Below are 25,160 nucleotides of genomic sequence, written 5' to 3' on the forward strand. Positions count from 1 at the left end.
TAATTATCTATCCAAATTATGTATGAAGTAGTTAAATAATAGTGGAGCCAAAACAAAATCCTCCTTATCTCTTTTGGATGTTAAGAGCAACTGTTAAATGTCCCTTGGGGTTGCATTTAATTTTCAGTGATGTGTATCAAGTTTGTGTGATGACTCCTCCAGATGCTTCTCCAGACGCCTCTCTGGATGTTAGGTCAGAGGAGTAAGAGTCAGTCCCGAGCAAGTCAGGAAGGAGGGCAGCCAATGACTCTGAGATGGGGGCTGAAAGGCCAAGCAACGTGGAGCAGCCCCAGGGAGACCAATGGATGAGAGTAGGACATTGCAGCAGGACAGCCCTGAAGCTTCAGGTGAGGGGAGCACACAGCTACAGCCAGCCAACAACGAGGAAGAGGAACTGCCTTCTCTACCTGATCCAAGAGCATATAGGGCAGAGAAAAAGCAGGAGCAGCAGAGGTCAGCCCAACTACTTCCAAAGAGGTAGCTGTCCTGGAAGCTGGCTATTTAGAGCAGGGGAAGGACGCTGGGAATGCATCAGTTTCCTGGCTGCGTGTGCTCCTGTGCTAGTGACTCTTCTCTTGGACTTCGGATCGTGTTTCATGGACTCGGGACTTGTCTCTGCCCTGTGGATTTACTTTCTCTTTGTGGACTTGGCTCTGCTTCTGGGATTTACCCTTTGTTTGTAGACTTGACTTTATTTCATGCATTTGCCTTGACATAGTAGACTTGGCTTGCCTTGAACTCATTGGGGGTGTTCTGTTTGTTGGAGAAAGGAATTTCTGGGGAATATTAATTCAGAGGTGGAATCTTCAATAAAGACTCAAAATTTGAACGTCTACTCCAATTCCTCAATGTGTATCTGTGTGCTGTGTGAACAGCACAATTTGTATTAAGACCTGCTTCCAGCTCTTTCTACAATTTATTGCACATCTTGTGACAGGTGAAATAAAATATTGTTTTAAATCCAGTAAAGACTGTTTGCAGACCTCTGATGGAGCTGATAGAAATTTTAATAATAATTTTAATAACAACTTTATTAAAATGTACACATAGAATTAAAAAACAATACAAAAATGGATATTAAAATTATAAAAGAAAAAGTGCAGAGAAAAATAAATAAATAAAGATATACCTTCACTAGTTTGACATGTGAATCCGAAATAAAAAAAGCTATCCAAGACACTCTTTTAAATTACTTTTTGTGTGTCTTCTTTAATTATTAACACATCAGCGAGTTTCATTTGTAAATCTAGTTTTCCATATCATTCTTGTTGCCTGACCTTTTCAGATCCATATGCAAACCAGCCTCAGCCTCTGCTTTAGCCAGTAAAATCTGCTTAACTGAATTTCTTATAAGATCAGACAATTTTAAGAGTAATTTTTGAGTGCACTGTGTCCAAATATCCTTGAATTTTACCATAGTCAAATAATATTGCTGCATTAATGTCTCTTCTCAAATCTTTAGTTCTCTGTTTCACTCTAATCAACTTTCAAAGTTCTCTCTTATTATGTCTTCTTTTCTAATCAATAATACTTTCCGATTTTACAGTTACTTTCAAAATCTTCATTTATAGTTTTGTAAAATCTTAAACAACCCAGAGGAAATAGTTCCATAATTAATTTCATAAATTTATTTCAAGTCCATGTTTCCCCCAAAATAGGACATATCCTGAAAATAACACCATGCCTGATTTTTTGGGGTGGGCCTAAATATAAGCCCTCCCCCCAAAATAAGCCCAGTGGACAATCCCCCCTCTCAGCCGGGCAGAGCGCCACTCACCAACCAAGCAATATCCCAAAGGCATCAAGCCACGTGAGCGCCTGTCCCATCTCCCCCTCTGCTCATGTACCTCCCAGTCCTCACCATGTCGATGTGGGTAAAGCTGGTGAGCACCAGCTCCTTGAGAAGCTCACAGCTAAACTCTCCCTGCAGGCCCAGGGCTGCGCCACCACCATCCCAGCACTGAGGATGGCTTCCTCTACGGCTTCCAAACCCAGCTGGAAGCCACTGGAAGCGGAGCAGTGCCGCCTGCTACCAAGTCTTCCTGGAGACGGGGCAGAGAGTCTTCCAGCTGCCGGGGCAGAACCATAGAGTGGAAAGCACACTCCCAGAGCGGCCAGAGCCAGAAGACTCTCTGCCCTGGCTCCGGAAAACCTGCCAGAGACTGCTCTTTTATGGTCTCCTCACAGGGAGCATCTGCATGGAGCACTTGTGGCCAATCCTGACCCCCTTCTTATTCCAGAGAGGAATTCTGACTTCTCTTTTTGCTATGGCCATCAGTTCTGCTCTCCTGGAACTGTCTTCAATCTTCCACTGCTTCCCTGGAAGCCACTTAAGCAGGTAGAATATTTTTTATTTCTTGCTCTAGGATACAACATTGATCCACAGCAAAATCTTTCTTCCTAAAACTTCCCACGGAGGTATTTCCTGTTCACGTGTGTATTTAATTATAGTAAATGATTGTTACAGAAACAACAACCAAATAAAGCACTGAGCTTGTAATGGTCTATAAAATGTGTCAAGGCTTTAAAAATGAGAAAGGGAAGCAATAATGACAATGAAATATAATAATATAACATATGATAATATACAATTGAAAAATCCAATAAAAGATAACAAAATAGAAAAATGTCTTAATATTATCACTGCAAGATTAGATCATTTTATCCCTTCTAATGGAAATAGCTCAAGCTAGAGAATAAGCAATTCTGTTAGCAATAATACAATTCCTGTCTGTGAGTAGAAAATTAACTGCTTGTCTGCCATAACAGATTCAATTTTTTTGTTATGAGTGACAAAAGTCCATAAATTGGCATAGAAAGAACACTAGAAAATACACGTGGCAACGTCTAGATGGATTCTGACCACAAGGATACCATTTTTCAATGCATAAAGTTCTATTGTGTCTCCCATCTAATAGAGTTGAGGTTAAAGAGTTGAATTGACTGCACCCTGTCCAAAGGCTGTATACTGTGCTGGGAAAACAATGTTGAATAAATAGTTTGTAAGGATAAAAGGATTCCAAATTGGAAGCCATCATTGGGTTTGATGGCTATACCACCCAGATATATTTACTGTGCAATGTCAAAGAGTCTTTGATGGATTTTAGCTTTAGCTGTCTCTAAAACTAGATCAGAAGAAAGTAGATAAAAATCCCACAATAGCACTGGCTAGCCATTTTTTTCTTTCCACTTTGATGAAACCATCAGAAGTACTGAAGCCAGTGAGCCATTAGAAAATAGGAGTTTAACCAGTTTTTTGACAAATGTAGACTCTCAGTTCCAGGGGAAATATGCCAGGTTCCATGTAGATAACACATCTGAAACACAGCATGGGACACAAGGAATGCTGGTAAAAACCTTGACTAAGGGATTTAAATCATTCTAGACCTCACCTTTGTATTACAAAGAATTTGAGATATAGCTTTAACTTTTAAAAGTTAATGATGGTAATTGTACATCTATTTGCTTTGGAATGAAAAAAGAAAACCCAGAATAACTAATTACTGTTAGTGTTCACAGATAGGACTATAACGTGTTCTAACCATGTTCTGGAATCTTGAGCAATTACGTGAAGAGCTTTGAAAATTTAAGCTTACTTAATTTTATTATTTTGAATTTGCCATTGACGCTTGTGGCAACTAGCATTAACTACTTTGATGGGAAGCCATCAGAGTTAAAAGAGAAATCTGTTCCACTCCCCAGCAGATTGCAAAATCCACAATAAAAGGACCAGTTCTATATAACCAGTGGTGGGATCCTGCCAGTTTAACAACCGGTTTGGTGATGACACGCTTCACTTGCGTGTGTACACACGCTCCACACGCATGCACAGTTTTAAGTATACTTACCTTTCACATTACTGCTGGGGAATAACACAGCGGCAATCCGCTGCCTTGTAAATCCGCTGAAAAGATATACCTCCGTATAGCACAGGGGCAGATGGGTGGGCCCACCTGATCGTCGGAACGAACCAGTTTGCTCGCAGCTGTTCATTGGAGCTACCGGTTCGCTCGTACTGGTCTGGACCGGTAGAATCCCACCCCTGTCTATAACATTTAACTCTGTTTTTATGTAGTTCACTGCAGATTAAATAAATAAATAAGTAGAAATAGCCATTGATCAATAGATGTGAGAGATAACTTCCTCCAGAGTCTGTTACTTGGAGTAGATTTGTAGGTTATTTATATGTGCATGCCATCATATCAATCTAAGCAACAGAGAAGGATCAGGGGTGGGTTCTGTCTGCTGCTACTGCCAGTTCGCTCAGGGACGCACATGCGTAGTACTAAAAAAATGCTTCTGCGCATGCGGAGAAGCCAAAAACAAGATGGCGGCACCTACTGCAGCACTGAGAGAACCAGTTCAGGGGCCAAGTTACTACCTATTCGGCCGAACTGGTCCGAACCAGTAGGAACCCACCTCTAATAAGGAGTGGTGTTGACCATGTGTGTTCTTCTCTATTTAAAATTATAAAATAGCAAACTGATCCATTGTGAATCTGCCTTCCCACATCATGTAGGAATTTCTCTTGGCCCAGTCAATCCAGTAACTTCTCTATCCATGAATGGATTGCATTTTGCCAACTAGCCTTTACATACTCGACACTATGCAACACAACTTTTTAGGTCCCAAACAACCTGCTTGAATATAGTGAAAAGTTAGCTTTAGCATCCATCTTTCATTTGGCTGGTAAAGAGTGTTAAGGTCTATCTTCTCCCTTGCAAGCATTTTTGCACAAGCAATATTTATTGTTATAAATTGGGAAATTACTCCTCCAAATTTATTTGGGATCACCCAAATGGGACTATGGGTCATTTTAATGTCAAAAGTGGCCCTAATAATGAAGTGCTTTCTTCCTATATTGGCAGTTATTTTTATTCATCGAAAGGGTATCTGCTAGTAAATACATCCAAGCAACCCAGAATCAATATGGCAGGCTGACACTTAATATACAGTAGTGTGCAAAGTGTGCAAAAAGCAATCCTGATGGTGATCTCACCTTAGGTTAAAAAAAAAATTGATTTATCATACAATCTATGTAATAACCTACAGTAGTTGCATATAAAGTTGGCTTTGGCCAGACAGAGATCACCTCCCTTTACAGCTTTCTCTGGATTCTTGCTTCTGCTAGAACAGTGGTTCCCAACATGGGGACCAGACCCCACAGGGGGGCAATTTGATTTTTAATGGGGGCAATTTGAACCTTGTTTAAACCAAGTTAATGGCGTTTTAGGCTTCCTCCACATGAGTAGAGTTCACTTTTTGAATAAAATAAGAATTATATGTTGCGGGAGGTGAGGCATCAGGATTTTAGAGATGCTTAGGTGGGGCATGGCCAAAAGAAAGCTTGGGAACCACTGTGCTAGAATCAATGCCAAGGGAAATGAGAACACCAGAAGATTAAATAAACAGATGACTAATGCTTGTTATCAGCGAATGCTTATTAACAACCTGAAATCCAGCAAAGGCCATAGCCACAAAGAAAGCTATCATCTCCCCATTATCAATATCCCACCAACATACTAGAAATATCCCAATAACATGCTATTCGGAAGTGTAATTTGATCAGGGTTGTTTATCTGAGAGGGCAGGATTAATTTATTTGTTAAGCATTATGGTTAGCCAGGGCTCAGTGGCTAAGACGCTGAGCATGTTGATCAGAAAGGTTGGCAGTTCGGCGGTTTGAATCCCTAGTGCCGCATAATGGAGTGAGTTCCCATTACTGGTCCCAGCTTCTGCCGACCTAGCAGTTCGAAACCATGTAAAAATGCAAATAGAAAAATAGGAACCACCTTTGGTGGGAAGGTAACAGAGTTCTATGCGTCTTTGGTGTTTAGTCATGACGGCCACATGACCATGGAGACGTCTTCGGACAGCGCTGGCTCTGATTTTGAAATGGAGATGAGCACTATCATTTAGAGGCAGGAATGACTAGCACATATGTGCAAAGGGAACCTTTACCTTTACCTTTATGCATTATGGATTGAGTAACTATCTACATGTCAGAAATCAGTTAATTGCCTAGAAAACGCTATATAAACTCTCTCTATATAGTGAAAGAATGAATAATAAAATGGACTAAAACTTTATCTACAATATACAAATGGAGCAATGGGAAAATATCTGGTTGAAAGGGTTGACATTTACTTTATGTTCTATACATAGAACATAAAGAATTTTTTATAAAATGATGTATTATTGGTATTTGTTGCCAGGGAAACTGTCAAGAATAAATAAAGATATTTAAAATCTTTGCTAGACTGGTATACAACATGAAGGGACATTTTACCATGTTTGGTAAACATGCAAAAAAAGCTTTAAAATTGATACAAATCAGGGGTGGGTTCCAGCTGCCGCTACTGCTGGTTTGCTCAGGGATGCGCGCATGTGCAGTGCAACAAAAAATGTTCTGGGCATGCGCAGAAGGCAAAAACAAGATGGCAGCGCCATTTGGGTTCAGGGGTGTGGCAGGACTGGGTCACTGCTGGTTCCAGTGACCCAGGCTGCCAAGTTACTCCCGGTTGGGCCGAACCACTCCAAACCAGTAGGAACCCACTTCTGATACAAATACATACATTAATGCAGAAGATGTTAAAGGTAAAAAGACAACTGAAACCAGAGACTTCAAGAGTGGAAAGGTTCGACTTCCTCCACAATGGGGGAATGTCTGATGAATATGATGGAACTTGCAGAGACAGCTAAACTAACTTCTTAAGATTAGAGAAAACAACAGCATCTACATTTATGGTTGCCTGGAAACCCCTTACAGACATACTGTGTTGAACAGGGGGAAAAAGTACTTATGATTTGTGGGTTTGATGATTAGAAAAAACTGGATAATAAAAGGGTGAGCTGTTTTTGTAATCACAGAGTAAAATTGTAAATGTACTTATATTTATTGAAGAAGAAATCAGAAGCTTTCTTTTTCTATTTCTTTGTTCTCTCTGCACCTTTCCATCTTCTCTTCTGCCTTTTTATTACTTCTTTCGCTCTTTTTTTTTTACTTTGTGTTACCTTTTACATTCTTTATAAAACCTTTAATAAAATACACACGCGCACCTGCATACAAACACACCTTCCCTACCGGTTCACAAAAGTGCATGCTTCGCTTGCACGTGCCTCATTTGTGCATGCGCACCACCTTCTGCACATGCGTAGTGCTCGCGCATTATGTCGGGGTGGGGAAGGCAGAGCCTCCTGCAGCCACCGCTACTGATTCATTGGCTGAATACCACCTCTGAAACACACCCATACATACCCCAATAAAATTGGGGACAAGAACTAAGGATTGCGAATCTTTAAGGATATTATAATGTTTATTAAAATGTCCCTCTCCCCACTTTTTTTTTTTGCAAAACCTGTTTCTTGTTTAGCTAAAATAGTTGACTATAGTGATGCACTGTCTAATTCCATTTAGAAACCAATGACAAAGGAAATGATTGGAGATTTCATCCTAAAACTAAATCATGATTGCAAAATTTTTTTGAAGGATCAGTTAACTAAGAAGAGTCGTGTTATTCTTATAAATATTCAGTCACCTCCATCTACAGATTACTACAGCTATAGTTACAAATGGAAGAGTTTGATGCTAGTTCATGAGATCAACTCTCCAGATTTCAGGCAGAAGCCATTTTTCGGCTTTATTGTTTGACATTGTTTTGAACTGGAGATGTTAAAGACCTGAACCTGGAGTGTTTCCATATGCAAATAATGAGCCATTGATCCCAAACAGTGGTTGCTCCTCATCCCTAGTGTTGTATTAAAAATATAACCAAGACCTAAGTAACTGGGATAAACTGTCCTAAGTTAATAAACATAGTTAATTTGATATCAGTATTAATACTATTCAATTATAACTTAGCTTTAAGATAAAAAAGATTTTATACAGATGAGGCAACATGATTGACTTAGAGTAAGGGTGTCAAAATGACAGCCAGCGGGCCAGATGAGTTATGCGCAGGCCATGCCCACCCCAGCTCCATGAGGGAAAAAACATTGTGAAACCTCATGTGACAGCAATGTAATGCCACGAGTTTGACACCCATGACTTAGAGGTAGAGATGGTGATAGAAGATTATATTCTGAGAAATCCTGGACTAAAACAATTAATTGCATGGCTCTTTTTCCTGTGACTAAAAGCACTTAATATTTTTTTTAAAAATAAAGAAGCATTCAGAATCTTAAATAAAAGATTCACATTGTGATGAAATATTCTCTGACTTTGATTTAAATATAATAGAATGTCACCGGTAAAATATTGATTACTTTTAATCTCATTTCTTTTCCTTTTGCATAATTCCCAGCCATATGAATTTCTCTCAGGGAAAGAAATGTTATTTTTCTTAAGATAACTTTAAATGGAGGCTATAAATATTGATGCCAGGGTTGGCTATGTGACAATATGGATAATAAAAATATCCTATGCAAAAAATGCTCAGAACTTAGGAGTAGTTTGACAATGACATATTGTCATTGCTAACTCAATACTACTAAGAACTGATATTCCTTTAGTAAATATTTCTAATGGATTATAAAGAGCCTTCGTGTATGCATTGCAAGCTGTGTATATACAGAGAGAGCAAGCCATTTTCCACGTAATTCCACACTGTTTATATCAGCTTCAACATTTCATTTGGGTTTTTAAAAAAGAGATCTCTTCTCAGTTATTCAAGAATCACATAGCCAGAACAGAGGACACAATGCATCACACAGTAAATCACATTTAGCTATGTGATTTCAAGAAGCTATTTACCCTCCACTGATCCTCTGAAATTCTTATATCTGGTGCTTATTGCTGACATGAAATAAATGCTTTAGTTGGAGCTCAGAGACTTGGGTACAGATTTTTCTGCTTTCTTTGAAAAGTGGAGATTCATTTACAAAAGCTGTAAAAAAGATCTTTTAGTTTTTATACTAAATGTCATTTTCTTATGTATTAGGAATTCAATTCCTGTTCAATTTTCAACAATATATCTTCCAAATAAAACCATTATAAATGTTTATTTGTCACTGCACAGACTTTGTACATAATTAGCTTTCAGTCCTGCCTGCCCTAACTGGCATGAAGTATGTTTTGATTTCCCCCCCCCCCATTCTCATTGCTCTTGCATTTTTTTTGTTCCTTGTGAAAGGAACAAGAAAGGGCCACCAGACAAGCTGACTGGTGTGCATGCATGCGCCGGAACATGGAAGTTCATTTCCCAGCACGCACATGCCCACTTGGCAGCTTCTCTTCTGGGGCATATCCCCGATAAGCACGCACACACTCCCTTTTCAGCACTGAAAAGGTCCGCCATCACTGATCTAACACATTGATGTCAAACTCGATTACATCACCTGACATCACGTAATGTATCGTGACATTTTTTGCCTTTGTGGAGCCAGAGTGGCCGTGGCCTGTGCATGATGCATCCGGCATGTAGGCTGCCAGTTTGAAACCCCTGATCTAGTGTGTAGAATCAAGGAAAATTAGGAATATTTAGTAGTTTTCACCCACTTGAATGTGCATCCAAGATTGACAGAAATACAAAAGGGGTGGGGCTTGCATCAATGATGCTCTCTCAGCTAGCTTGCTGATTTTGACCCCTTCCCAAATCTCCTCCAATGGATACTACTGGAACCTCCAGAGATAAGAGTAGAAATCGGAGGAAGAGATACGTGCTTGTGTGAGACAAAACAGAGCCAGTGAAAGTTTGAGAGCTAATGGTCTAAACACCTGGGTAGGGCTCTTTTTGCTGACAAACAATACCGAAGCCAAATTTAAAAGCTAAAAGGGTGAGTGTGTCAGCTGTGATGAACAAGAGAAACCCAAGTCTTACTAGCTATTCATTCACCTGAAAGTGATGGTCCCAAGAATAACTTGAAGAGCTGGTTCTTACCACAAGCTTTGATACAAGACTGAGGTTGGAGACCAGGACAGTTGAAAATGGATTGTGGGGAGGTGTTGCTTTTGGGGCAATAAGAATTTTTATTGTGGTTCTTATAGTTTTTGTTATTATCGTTGTTCTATCAGCCACCCAGGGTTACGATACACAGGATGGGTGCTTATATAAGTCTGTTATATAATTTTTTAAAATAAATACATAGTTAGTTAGTTATAGTTTATTAGTCTTGTATGCCGCCCACTCCTGGAGTCCTCCAGGCGGCTTACAATAAAAAGGGTAAAGGGAATAAATAAGACGGACAACAATTTAAAAATACAACAACATTCATAGTTACCGTGGGGCTGGATACTTCAACAGCCCCCAGCCTGCCGGAGCAGCCAGGACTTAGTAGCTATACGGAAGGCCTGGAGGGTCGTAAGGGTCCGGATCTCCACGGGGAGCTCGTTCCAGAGGGCCAGAGCTGCAACAGAGAAAGCTCTCCCCCGGGGGGTCGCCAGCTGACATTGGCTGGCAGATGGAATCCAGAGAAGGCCTAGTCTATGCGATGCGGTGGTGAGGCCCCTCGTGAAGAAGCCTTCTCTGGACCCAGCCATTTTGAGCAACTATCATCCAGTCTCCAACCTTCCCTTCATGGGGAAGGTTGTTGAGAAAGTGGTGGCCTTATTGCCACGAGATAGGCTCTGATATAGGCTCTCATCATCCTAGTTTGTTCACCTATGTAGCACTGGTGAGTTCCGGATCCCGTTCCAACCGGTATGGTTGGAACAGGCCCAGCGATGTCCACATGGACGTGTGCAGTGCGCGCATGCATTTTAGCACCTCTACGAGCCTCCACAACATTCCAGCTGCTCAGTGGAGCATCGCACAGGCATTGTATGCATCATGCATGTGCACGGAAGCACTGAAGACTTAAAAGACTGGTATAGAGCTCGGGCGGGTGGGCCCTCCAGAGCACTGTACCAGAATGGTATCATGTGCTCCGGGCAGGCTCCGGTACACCCATGAAGGGGTGGGCCCCCTGCAACCCACCATTGCTATGTAGCTAAAGGTGACTTGAACTTGCCCTGTTAACATATCCAATAATAGAAATTCCCCTGAACCTTGGCCTTGAATTCAAAAAAGTGATCAGAACTGTATTTTAAAACCCAGGCTTAAGCAAAGAAATATTAAATAACCGCTTAAAAAAAGAACTCTATTGACTTGATTCTAGCTTATATTAATTGATCTATTAAAATTAAAATGACCTTTCTTTCAAGGAGCATTATTTAATCATTTCCAGCACTATTAAGTTCTTTCAAGTTATGATCATCCACCCCTGAGGAGTAAATGGGAAATCATTTGTGAACAATAAAAGACAGTTCTCTTTCAGAATATTTCCTTTAAACTGTACACAGATTAAAAAAGCAAATATGCTCATTAATGTGAAGATCAAGATTCTGAGCTAACAATGTTTTTAGGACTTAAGCAACAATCACAAATGTTTCATGCCTTGAACTTTCATATGATGCTCTTCTTTTTTCATTTTCATTTTCATTTGGTTATACAGAAACATCTATCTGTAGCAAAATAAATGATGAAGGAAATTTTGTAAAATGCATCATAATGATATTATACAAAAAGACTGTAATATGATCCATGAAGATTTATGGCACATTTCAATCATTACTGTTCTTTTATGAATTATGGCTCAAAGTATTTAATTTCTGAAGATCCAGAATATTTATCTGATATGTGTGTTTGTGTGTGTGTGTGTGTGTATAAGCTATTTATGCACCAAAGACAAATTCCTTGTATGTCCCATCACACTTGGCCAATAAAGAATTCTATTCTATTCTATTTGTTTTACATTAATTATGTTCTATCCATTTCATCAGACTCTAGAAAGCTCACAAAAATGATACTCCAATACTACAAAACTCCTGTTCCCGTAACTTTTAACTAGATGAAATGGTGTATCATATGGCAACAATTTTTGAACCAAGATACCTCAAATGGGATAACTTATAGAATGAGTCCAAAATTTGGAACCCGTGACTCCCATGAAATTGAAATTTGACAAACTTTATAGAACTCTTCATGATATAGAGATTATCATAACACAATTTATGATGTAATGTCATAAAACATTTCCTGCGTTTGACTGTGCAATACAGTTCAGCATGAGCTATTTTCAAGGCAGATACTTCTCTGAATATATCCCAACTCTTCTAGTGAAGGCAGTACATTAGATGTTCTGTCATTGTTGAAAGCATGGGAAATCTGTTAAGGAAATATCTATGAAAGGATAACCGTAATTGCTGAAAACATAGCTTAAATTCCCAAGAAAAATAGTGATCACTGTTCTGTTAGCATATTGTCCAGAGGCAAGAAGAAGAAGAAAGAAGAAGAAAGAAGAAGAAAGAAGACGGAAGAAAGAAGAAGAAAGAAGAAGAAGAAGAAGAAGAAGAATAAGAAGAAGAAGAAGAAGAAGAATAAGAAGAAGAAGAAGAAGATAAATGTCATCTGCTTTAAGAATGCTATTAAAGAGAGTGCCATTTTCACTATGGAGTACACAACTTCATAGGCTTGGCACCCGCATTGGCATATAGAAAAAGATCTTCTCCATATTGCTGATTCTATGTTGCTGGGGAGAGGGAATTTACCAAGAGTGTTTCCTATGGGGTGCAGAAGAATGGAGAATCTACTTTGAGGAGGCAGATCCATAAGAATAAAGCACCTGAGCCAGATAGGCTGTCATACAATTTGAGACCGCCCTGAAAATCCCCCAATAGCCAAAATAACCCCCACAAGATGGATATGATAATGCTGAATTAGGACTATCCATTCAACAATCAGGCATCTGCATTTTGAATTTGTCTAGTTTCAGGTAGTCTTTGAAGGCAGTCTCTTGAAAAGTGCATTACTTATTTAAAGCATTTGAAAATATTTATTATTGATGAAACCTCACTCCAGATGACCTTCAAACCTGACAAATGACCTTCTATGCTACAGCTTTAGTTCAACACCATCAAAAATACACAGCAGCTGCTAATGGATATGATATTCTACCTATGCTTTCATACTTGATTCTGAATAGCAAATGTGACATCCATAGAACAATATTATTTGAAACCACAATGGCACCAATTGATAGCAAAACAAATCTTAGTTTATAACATGTATTCAATCTGTCAATTCAATGTTCAACTCTGTTTTGACAGGTTTTATCTGACTGGTCTTGCCACAACACACTTTTATATTTATAATGTAATTTTTGAAAGCAAGGATCTTTTTAGCATTTATTTAGTGGCTTTACCTTACTGAGATACTACTGTATATTTGAGCTATTCTTTCTAAGAAATGCAGGTCAGATTGATAACCATCTTAAAAATGCCAAAAGTATATACAAAGAGAATAGTATATATACCATATTTTTCGGAGTATAAGACGCTCCAGAGTTTCTGGGGAGGAAAATAAGAAGAAAAAAAATTCTGCCTCTGCCTACCAGCATCCATGGTATACAGCTGGTTAGCTTCCTGTCAGTGTGTGACAGAGTTCATGACTTGGACCACATGGTAACAAGGTCAGCCAATGAAAAGGCATAGCAACAAATTTGGACTCTGAAACAGTATTTGCTGTGTAAGCAACAAGGAGACAGGAAGGAGCTTGGCTTAGCTGAGAACTAAAAGTGAAACTGCTTGTGTTTTGCTTGTATTTACTGCTACCTTGGAAAACCTACTTTTGGTATTGTATTGTATATTATTATTATTTTGAATCCTGCTTACTTCTGTGTGCTTTCTGAATGTGAGTGCTGCTGCAAACTCTGACCAGCCAGTTCAACTTCAGTACTTATTGCAGCCTAATTCAGCACAGCTGATTGGCGGGTGGATCGAACTGCCGGAATACCCCCAATCAGCTGTTCCAGGCTGCAGGGATTGCCACAGTCCATCACTGCCTCCATGCCTCACGTTTTTGGCCTCTGGTGGGAGTGGGTGGGGCTACATTCGATGTATGACACACCCAAATTTTCACCCTCTTTTAGGGGGTGAAAGTGTGTCTTATACTCCAAAAATACGGTGAATACAAACATACATGCAACATGTAGACCTGCAAATACTATTGAAAGAAACGAAGACGTCAATGGTGAGTTAACATTTCATGCCTTCAACTGAGATAATATATATTTTATGTTTCACTTCCTTTGTGCCATACATAGTGTTGCACAAAAAATATAGACACCACATATATCATGCTTCTGTATATAATACAGAGATGCTGTACAAGATTAATTTTTGCCCTGGTGAGAATTAAGTGATTAGAACATTTCCTTCTAATTAACTTTGGGAACATCCTCATCTATGCCAAACAAATGAATATGAAGGCTAACAGGAGCTTCATACTATTTTTAACATTCCTTTAAATAAAAAAAAATTATTACAGTAGCAACTCATTGTATATTTTTAGGCAGGACATGTAGAAAACATAAGGCACTATTAAATATCTCTTCTAATAGCTTATATTCTTTAAAGTATATATTATGTGCTAGGAAATGGCAGGCAGTACTGAAAACTGGTGTTTGTGTCTATATCGTTAAACAGAGGAGATATAAGCATATATCATATACGTATCATATACAAGCATCTACAGTGTGCACAGTGTAGGAACCCTTAAACAGAAAAGTCCCATGAGCATACAACTTTAATTAGATTAACAATTATACGTTGCCATGTTCATTATTGGCCACAGGCAACCTCATCTCAAAATTAAACAGCTATAGTTCATTGGTAGAGATGTACATACACTTGTACCTCAGTATTCATCGTTAATTGGTTCCGGGAGACACAACAAGAACAAAAAATGAGGACCAAACAAACCAACTGACTAATGCAGGAGCCTTTGTTTAGGCTGGAAAATCATGAGACAGCTGACATTAACAAGTTCTGGCTTGCACAACGAGTATCAAACAAATGACAAGTACCGGGACAACATTTTCACATCAAAATGAGTTGAGTATCAAATTTGATAAATTTCAAAGCAGTTGAGTACCAAGGTGGAACTGTTATCTGCATAACTAAACAGAAATTAAAGATAGAATCTAGTCAGTATCATTGATTTCTGCTGACCCAATGGAAAAAGATGAATAGAAATGTCTTTCTCCTGCTTTCTCTCTGGCATTTGGGCAGCCTATAAGAGAACCTGGCCAAAGAAGACAAGGAGAGAGTTCCATAGCATTAGTGGAAATCCAATACCACAATGCTATATCCCTTGTTAAACAAGTTTGTCTTTGATTTCAGCATTGTCAGGGGTGTCCACAGATATCAGGTTAAATATTTGTAATATGAAGCCTGCTTTGGTCATCTCAATCTGATCTAGATAGGAAATTGGGGCTGAAGATGCAACCCTATTAGTTTTCCTAAACCTCTCTGTGAAGTTTGTGTCTTGGAGGCATTGTTTTGCAATGGTTCTGATCATTTTTGTCAAGACATACCCAGAAAGTGTGCTGGAGGAACCCTATTCAACAACTTGATTGCTTCAGAGATCTGTCTTGCCCTGTCTACTGCTACATGAAACTACTAAGAACTTTAGAGTAGGTTACAAATAGAAGACTGATGAGATTAGCTCTACTCTTCTCTGTCATCAGACCCCAAAGCAGCAATTAGTACTTCTGCATACTGATTAATTTTGATAATGGGGATGGATGAAAATAAACTCAAATTAAATGCCAATAAGAAGAGGTAAGAGAAAACTAGACTTGGAGGTTGAGGTGAAATATACCTGGCATTGGCTTGCACATCCCTGGAAAGAGCAGATTTGCAGTTTAGGAGTGCCCCTTGGTCTTCAGCTGTTATCAGATTTGCTAGTAATGATGAGTGTATTTGCATACGTATGGCTAATGTGCCAACTGTGACCTTTCTGAGCCAATCAGATTTAATGTTAATTATCCATGCCTTGATTACAATATCTTGATATCAGGATTATCCTACAATGCTCTAACATGGCAACTACAATGGTAAAGCTGCCAAATGATGTGAGGAACAGAGAATATGATACAATGAAAGATCTCTATCACCAGTTATTTGCTGTTTAATTTAAGGTACTGGTGTTGACTTTTAAAAGACTGTAAGTCTTGCACTTCAACGATGACCTCAGAACAAAATGGCCCCATCCTTATCTATCTAATAATATATGGAAGAAAACCCTCTCTTCTATTGCTTCTTAGTTATGGAAGTCATTCCCCACTCTCCCAGGATTAAAAAAAACATATTTATGGCCTATGAACTTCAAACTGTTAATTGATTTGAATGATACTGATTTGAATGATCTCAATTGTATTAATCATATACTTCTTTTGAAATTATTGTAAGTAGTCTTGATATAAACAGAAAGGTGGGGTATACAGTTACTAGTCAATAAAATAAATAAAACCTCATATTTTGTTTCAAAGAGGAGAAGATATAGCATACAATATACATCTAATAGGCATACCAAAGTAATAAATCACATTAAATAGTCTGCGTGTTTTGTATTTAAAAATTACTCTTTCACCATATTTCCAAACTGAAAACTATGCAATTATTAATCATTTATTCTGCTGAAAATATTGAAATCATCCTATGTACTGAGATAGATTAGACTCCTATTGATTTCAGTAGAAGAAATAATCATGTGAATATACTGTATCTCTTCCACTGAAAACAATGTTATTCCAATATAGTTTAGTTTGCCTTAATTTGCCTCCTCTGTATAAAAATAGATTTTCTTATCGTAGTCATGACCTTCCATTTTTACCTGATTAAAATAATAAAGCAGAATAATAAAATATCAAACTTTTAAAATAAAAAAATGCATCATTTGAAATTATTTTCTCTTTCCTGTAAGAATCCCAAGACAATTTTCTATGACCGAATTGGATTTACTTTATAAATAACAACTATGATTCACTACTTACTGATGTATAAAGGAATCCTTCTCCATTTAGGGCTATATACAAGCCTGTTTTTACACCCTGGATAGCAACAACTCGAAGTCCCACTGGTATGAGGTTGAACAATGCTGTAAAAATAGAGAAGATCTATCACAGGGAAGCAAAGACATGAATGGAATAATATTGCTGACATAATAAGCATAGCTTATAGCATTTTATATACACGATTTATCATGATAGATAAAATAGATAAAAACTGAAATTCCATTTACAGTAATGGGAGCAGTGTTCATAAAACCTGCAACACCAACTGGAGGCCACTCTTCTGAACTTAATGTGAAGACCACCATCCTTCCCCTGTGATGGTGAACCGGTAGCATGCATGCCACAGGTGGTACATGGAGCCCGCTCTGGAGGCACGTGAGCAATCGCCCCAGCTCAGCTGCATCATGCATGCACATGTACCTCCTGCCAACCAATTGATTTTTGCTCTCTACTGCACATGTGTGGTGAGTGGGGCCCATGTGGGAGATGCACGCAAATGTGTGTGGAGTGTAGGGGTCACGCATGCATGTATGGGGCAAGGGTTGGGCAGAGGGGGTAGTGCGCACACCCCCACACCTGTTTTTGGTCCCAGGAGGCTTCAGGGAGGCCTGCTAGGCACAGGGAGTCATGCGTGCATGTGGAGAGGAGCACGATGTTTGTGTGTTGCGCACACATGCTTTTAGCATGGGAGGACAAAAAGGTTAGCCATCACTGCACTAAGCCATGGCTTACTCCATGGTCATGAGGTTCACACATTCACTGAACTACACCATAGCCATTTACAGTACATTAACTTATTGTGCAAACCCAGGTCAAATTTTGACTCTGAATCCATATAAACTCTCTCTCTCTCTCTCTCTCTCTCTCTCTCTCTCTCTGTGTGTGTGTGTGTGTGTGCGCGCGCGTGTGTGTGTTCCAGCATAACTCTGGAACGCCTCAAGCAATTTCAACCAAACTTGGTAAACAGATTACGCTCTGGAAAAAAAATACTGTGAGGGTAAGACACCCCTAACAACCCTCAGGGTGTGTGTTCTGTTATGATACAGCCCTTTGTGCCTTAAAATGGTTTCTATTGTACTGTCATAAAATGGCTTCTACTGTACAGCACAGTGGAGTTGCCATGGTAACGGTTTCACACTACTCCACAAGGGGGCTCCCTCTGGTAAGGAGAAAAATCCAATATTAGAAATTATGTTTGGTCCAGACATTTTCCCCCTATAAATAAATACCCGGGCAACGCCGGGTTATCAGCTAGTATATTATAAGAGAACAATAAAACAACAAAGTTCAGTACTCTTAGACTAAATACACTTAGACTAGTGCAGAAAGCTTTAAGTTATCTTTAAATACATTTGTATTCTGGTCATATTCTGGTTCAATTACTTTTAGCTTCATGTATGGAAATAATGCAGCAAACACACAATGTGATACAGCCATTCATCACATAAACAAAATAATTTCTCCATCATGGCAAGCCATCTGATACCTCTACTTAGTGGCTCACAGTAGACCTCCAAATCCAATTCAAATCCAATTCAAGTTGTCAGTTGTTACCTATAAAGCCCTCCATGGCTCACAAACAAGTCTATCTGTCTCTAGATCTTTCTGCCATTCTATATGCTCCAGCAGAGTAGGCATCCTGCCAAGCCTCTTCTTGAGTTAATTCCATCAGGAGAGATTTAGGAAAGGGGGTACCTTTTTTTTGTGACTCCTGTCCTGTGGAAATACCTCCCCTTAAAAATTTGATCCTGACCCTGATAGCCTTTGAAGGCCTGGCTGTTCCCTTGGGCTTTGGGCCAAGATGTTAGATAAATTGAGAGATGGAGGATATAGTGATGTACCCTGACTTTGCATTCCTTGTCTTTGATGATTCTGTGTTGCTTCATTGCTGAGAATATTGTATTGTTTTTATTACTGTATGTCGCTCAGAGTTGCATTTTTACAAGTTGAATGGGTACATAAACCCATAAATAAATAAATGTATCTATGCCAAAAGTGCTACATTTAAATGTGGATATCAATCCTAATATTCAGAAATACTATATTCACAAATATATTAAGCATGAGAAAAAGCTGAGAAAGGGGACCTAAAACAAACCTTAGAAATAAGGAGAAAATGTACTTTATAGACATGGAATCAAAATAGTTGTCTGAAATTGTATAGGGTTTCCTGCTTGAGTAGGGAGTTGACTAGAAGATCTCCAAGATCTCCTTCCAATTCTGATCTTCTGAAATGTTGATAGTGTAATGTGATCATTCTATCCATGGTAGTAATTTTAGGTAGTAATTTTTCTTTCAGTGATTTCATACCACTGTAACAAAATCTCCCTTAATTAGATTTTAGTAAAGACTGCTGATTAAGAAAGCAGTATTTAAAGAATTCAAACTGAGGGGATGTTTTCTGGAGTGTTTTTTTACAGGATTTCTCCAGTTTTTGGGAGATAGGAATAGAGCTGTCCATCGTCATGTGATATATCGGGACTTTTTTCCCCTTTGCCAGTGACACATCCAGCCCATGGGCCACGAGTTTGACAGCCTTGCACTAGCCTTACTAAAGGATTGCAGTGAGGTAGGAGGGCTCCTCATTTTCTGAGAACATCAGCAGACATGAAACAGAGACATGATTTAAAAAATGACATATCAGGAACCACAAAAAATCAGGACCCATTTGAAGGCATACTAATCAGGGGTGGGATTCTACTGGTTCAGGTGAACTGGTAGCTCCGACGATCAACTGGGAGCAAACTGGTTCATCCCGATGATCAGATGGGCCCACCTGTGCTATTTTCCTACCTTTATTTTCTCAGCTGATTCGTGCGGCGGAACAGATTGCCACACGAATCAACTGTGTTATTCCTCCGAAGAAACCCGGAAGTGAAGATTTCTTCAAACTGTGCGTACAGCACGCATCAGGTGCAAGAATGCATGAAGCATGCACATGTACATCGCGCAATCACCGAAGCAGTTGTTAAACTGCGAGGATCCCACCACTGATACAAATGATGGATATTCATTTTGGAATGGTTCTCTCTACATTTTGTGTGTGTAAAGGTAATGAATAGTTTCGTAGAGCACTTACTAGAATTAGTGCTGTCATCCTTGGTTCCATCGAGACTTCCATCTGGGTGCATTTGCAAGTAGTAGCCTTGCCTGCAATATAACCTGGTCACTATGCCCTTGAGCTGGGGATCTGAAAAGACAAACATATATTGTCACTAGTCACAATACCTAAGATATATCTATATCTTTCTTTCAGAAATGAAGTACATTAGAATCAGGTGTCATCCCCATTTGGTATACCTGACCAGGAAATCAACTCCCCAGGAAGACTAAAACTACTTTTATTGAGGTTGGCTATAAATTTGCAAGTCTCATTATGCTGTTCCTTATGCACGACCCTTACAGACCTCTTAGGAATAGGGTGAGATCGACATCAGCATTTTTATACATCAACAACTTAGAGAGGTATCTGCCTGAGCTGCTTCTGAATGTTATCTTGTTATCTGAACTTAAAAACATTTCACCTCTTTTGCCTAGGTGATGCTTCCTGAATATTTCCAGCAAGTTTCATTATTTATTTATCTGCCTAATTTATAGAGCTGACCATCTGACAAGTCTTCTTTCATCTCTATACATGGCTATTCTTAAGGCCTGCTTTTCAGCTAATATCATCTAATAGCTAATGCAATTTTAGCTCCAAGATAATAGCAATGAAATGGGAAAAACAGTGTTTTATCATGAAAGATTTGGCCATTTAAAAAAAATCCCACTACAGTTTGTTCAGTACCCCAATCTTCTATCAGCTGATTACTAATACACTGTGAATTGTCTATGGCTTCAGATGAAAAATTACAATAATTTCATGAACATTTTTTTATCCTATTATGAGATGTTTTTTATGTTGAAGGGCACTATGAAGGTTTTTGCACACTTGGTTCATTTCTGTACAGAAAAAAACATCATAGTAATATCTTATTCTGATGCCCAACAGAATCGAAAGTAAATTAGCTACATTTGGGCAAAAATGTTTACTTATAAAACACTGAAAGTACACAGAACTCATTGGCTGGATCTTTGCTTCATGAGATATGGCAAAGTCTAACACTGGGAAACATACTTAGCAATAAAAGAGACTCTTATGAAATAGAAATATAAAAAAACAGTTGGGGGGAATCTTAAAATAGAAAAGTTGCTTTTTTAAAAACATAGGCCGTTTACCTATTTACTCATCTCTATTTCCTAGTACAAAATTAATTCTCATACTTAATAGAACCTGGTATAGCTCATCAGTTCTTGTTCAAATCCTGTTATTTGTAGGAAATGCACAGCAGTACATCATATATGTTTTTAAACTCTTGCAACAAAATTAAACTAAATGCAATGCATCCATTCATTTTTTCCTATAGATAACTTTTTTCAAGTTCCTACTCTTGATCTGGAACCTTCTTTAAGTAATTCTAAAAATTAAACAGTAGAATATTACAATGTACTAGAAGGGTTAGTATAAGTTGAAAATGCTAATAATTAAGATCGTGCAATTACTGAACAAAAATACAATTTTCTTTCCCTAGTTTCCATTATTTATGTGAAAATGTGGTCTCATTTGAGTCAAGTTGGATTTCTGACCTTTTCATGAACAACACATGTCAATTTATTAATAGTAATACAGAAATAGTCTGCCTTTCTTTCTAGTCTACAGCCTGTTATTTATTGGTGTTTCCCATTGAAGTACCAATTAAATCTGGCTTAGTTTTTCAAGGCCAAACATGGCCAGTTAAGTGTTAATTTGTTAACAAAAGTACCATTGGGTAAGTTGATTAGTTAATAATGAACACAGTTTTACTAAAGAACATTAAATATTAAATGATTCCATCTCCCATTTCCATCAAAATCAGTGTCGAAAAAGGTTAACAATAAATTAAACCTACACATATATTTAAAACACCATTAAGATAAACTTCACGAAGCTTAAACTTAACAGACACTTGACATCACAATTTGATAACTGTCTTTTGTATTAGAATGAAGTCAGAATGCAATACCAAGTGTACTTTAATCTGGTGGGTTTTTCCCCAAAATGTTCTCTGAATTTAATGGATCTTCAGTGCTTGGACCACTCAGGCTTACTGCTAAGTTGCAATTGCTTGTTGATCTAAGAGCCGTGCTAGTGCAATGGTTAGAATGCAGTATTGCAGGATAATTCTGCTGACTGCCAACTGCCAGCAGTTCGGAAGTTCAAGTCTCACTGGCTCAAGATTGATTCTGCTTTCCATCCTTCTGAAGTCCCAGATTGTTAACCCAGATTGTTGGGGGCAATCTGTGTCAACAATCTGGGTCAAAATGAAGACCCAGATTGTTGGGGGCAACATGCTGACTTTGTAAACCACTTAGGGCTATAAAGCACTGTGAAGTAGTATATAAATCTAAGCGCTACTGCTATTGCTAACTGGCATTCCTGCTCTGGTAAACTCTAGATTTTAAAGTAACTCCCACAATCAAGAATGCAATTATGAATACAATAAATTACCAATTATCCCACTCGGGCGCCAAAGCAGCTTACAGGTTAAAAAGTTTACTTTAAAAATTGACAGTTTGTGCATAACTAGCAGGGAAGAAGCTAGGACTTTAGAATAATTGTGGTATATATTATGTAGTCAGCAGGAAAAGCTTTGTTGTGATAGTAAAAGTTCACACATCATATTTGAATCAGTCCTTGGTTTCCGCTTGAAAATACAATGCTTTTACGATACAGATTTGCTCAAAATAGTTAAGTAGCTATTAAAAGGACCTACCAGCTAAAGTGCCGGATTTATATTCTATAGAATTTGGTTCAAATTCTATCATAGTCTTGCTCATATGACACAATAATTACTCTGTTACAAATGAATTAGTCTTATCATAACAGACTATTAGTCCATTTGGATCATTTAATTCAATACTGACTGATAACTTTTTCTAAGATTAGAGACATCAGAATGTTTCCTAACAATTCCTGTAGATGCCAGAAAATGTACCCATCACTTTTGCATGCAAAACATATGCTAATCTTTCTATCAAAAATAATATTACCTTTAAATTGTAATGGCTAAAATTAATTCACAAAATATGTTTCTTTGATGGTAAGCTTAACAAGATTCTACTTTTCTCCAAATGTTATAAACAAGATTTAGCAAAATTCAGTGTAATTCCACTGTGTCCCATCATTTCCAAGCAATCAAGACTGTAAATGATGACTTTCCAAACTAATTTAACTTAGTGATCCTAGACTATTTTATAAATTAATCTTTGACAAGATTGCAAGTCGATCTTATTGGATATAGACTGGCATAAGGAAATAAAAGGTATTTGTTTTGGCCTGAAACAAAAAAATAATTCTGTTTTCAAATATTTTACTTTTTACTACTAATTGAACAATATTTTATTTTTAAACTCTTCTAACTATTTTGAATATTTAACAAAGATATGATAAAGTGTGTACTATGGAAATAAGTTTATGGCTCTTCCCATTGGCCATACAATGTGCATTTCCCCATGCTTGATATATCCTAGGCATCCAAGGTAGACCAGGTTAGGAAACAGACACCAAAGTAATTCTATAACTCTATTGATACAGGCTGATATATCAGAATCTTGAAAGCTTTTTTCCCCCAACTGTCTCTGTACCTCTCTACAACTCAGGCATCAAACTGGCTGCGTCACGTTGCCATCACGTGACATATCATGATGGTTTTCCCCTTCATGGAGCTGGGGTGGGCGTGGCTGGCCCATGATGCATCTGGCCAATGGGCTGCCAGTTTGGCCCTCCTGCTTTACAATATACATATCACAGCAGTGTGTGTGACTGGGTATGTTTCTCTATGTATGAGAGTCAGAAACTCCATGAAATAGAAGGAATATTTCAAATCTAAAAATTGGGAGAAAATTTTGACTTTATTATTAAACAAGCAAATATCTTAGTAAACACAAAATTATACAGAAGAGGTATGGTTCCATGACTTTGGTAGTTTATTTAATATTTGGTATATATTTTTGTAATATACATTTTACAAGAAAACTACTATTTAAAAAGGATACTTATTGAGTAGAATAGGTTAGTAGAACCGATAGCTAGTTTTTATGTTGTGTGAGTTAAAAACATGTTCACAAATAGTGTTTACAAAAATGTATGCACTTACTTATTGTACCAGCCCGTACAGGGATAACGTATAATGTCAACCCCAATGGAACTGTCTGTAGTATTTTTTTCTGATCAAGAAATACAAAATATTCTGTAGGGTGGCCACAGGGATTATATGAGCATGCACAGGGATGGGGCACGTGTGGGGCCATGCATGCATGTGTGGGGATGGGGAAGCACAGGGGGTCATGCACACATGCATGGGGATGCACTGGAGGGTCACACATGCATTGTGTTATGGGTGCATGTGCGTGGTGACGAAAAGGTTAACGAAATGTTATTATTTCTTATGTTAAGTCTTGGTGGTCCATAGCCATGGCTCATGGCCACAAAAGGTATTTAAAGAGGATCTGCAGTGAAGAAAATGTTGAGAACCACTGTCCTAGATCATCCATGAAGAATTCAGAAGGGGCAATGTAGTTGTAGACAGCAGCTTAATTTGTAAATCTAAGTACAACATTCTGAAAAAACAGCCAATTTTGTATTGTTATATACAGGGAGCATCTTCCATAATAGAGAGTGGCAGGGTTTCTTAACTTACTATTAACTTCATTTTTTCATTGCCAGAATGTATAAGAGTACATGAGATGAAGTGATATATTCCTTCTGGTTAGATATGCAAAACCATCACTTCAAAATGCTGTTAGCATAGTCAGAAAGCATACACTGTGTGTGGCTCTTCTTCTTGTTAATGTGTGAATTGCACAAAATATGGAAATGAACCACTTGATTACCTGCATATCATTTAACATTTGCATGTATTGACAGACTGAAATAGAACTGCCATACAGAAATGGAAAAAAAACCCAACACAGCCAATGTTCTGGCAAAAAAATAATAATCCATCTATCTTCCAAATTGTTTAGCCAGCTGTTTATAATATATATCCTTCACAATAATTATACAACAACTAGGGTCAGTATTTATTTCTAAGGTGTGGTGTGTGCCAAACTAAAACTCTTTCCTAGTCTATTGTACATGGTATTTTGGCAATGCATACCCATCCTTCATTTCCTTCTGCTATTCCTATAAATAACACAATGTTGAATGGCCAAATTCAACAAATATTGTGTTATATTTTTACATCTACAAACAGGTTAAGTAATTTCAGTTCAGTAACATACCTTTTTACATAGAGTTGTTGGGGAAA

The 25,160-nt window shown here is 38.1% G+C and overlaps 1 protein-coding gene across 1 annotated transcript in view; it reads right to left on the reverse strand.

Annotated features, from left to right (window-relative positions):
• Window positions 1–25,160, reverse strand: part of FGF14 (fibroblast growth factor 14) — a 139,954-nt gene that overhangs the window by 87,175 nt on the left and 27,619 nt on the right. The window contains 2 exon segments of the mRNA XM_032226722.1: window positions 16,813–16,916; window positions 19,913–20,023. Coding sequence (XP_032082613.1) covers window positions 16,813–16,916; window positions 19,913–20,023 — 215 coding nt within the window.

Source organism: Thamnophis elegans, chromosome 11 (assembly GCF_009769535.1).
Source record: "Thamnophis elegans isolate rThaEle1 chromosome 11, rThaEle1.pri, whole genome shotgun sequence".
Lineage (NCBI taxonomy): Eukaryota > Metazoa > Chordata > Lepidosauria > Squamata > Colubridae > Thamnophis > Thamnophis elegans.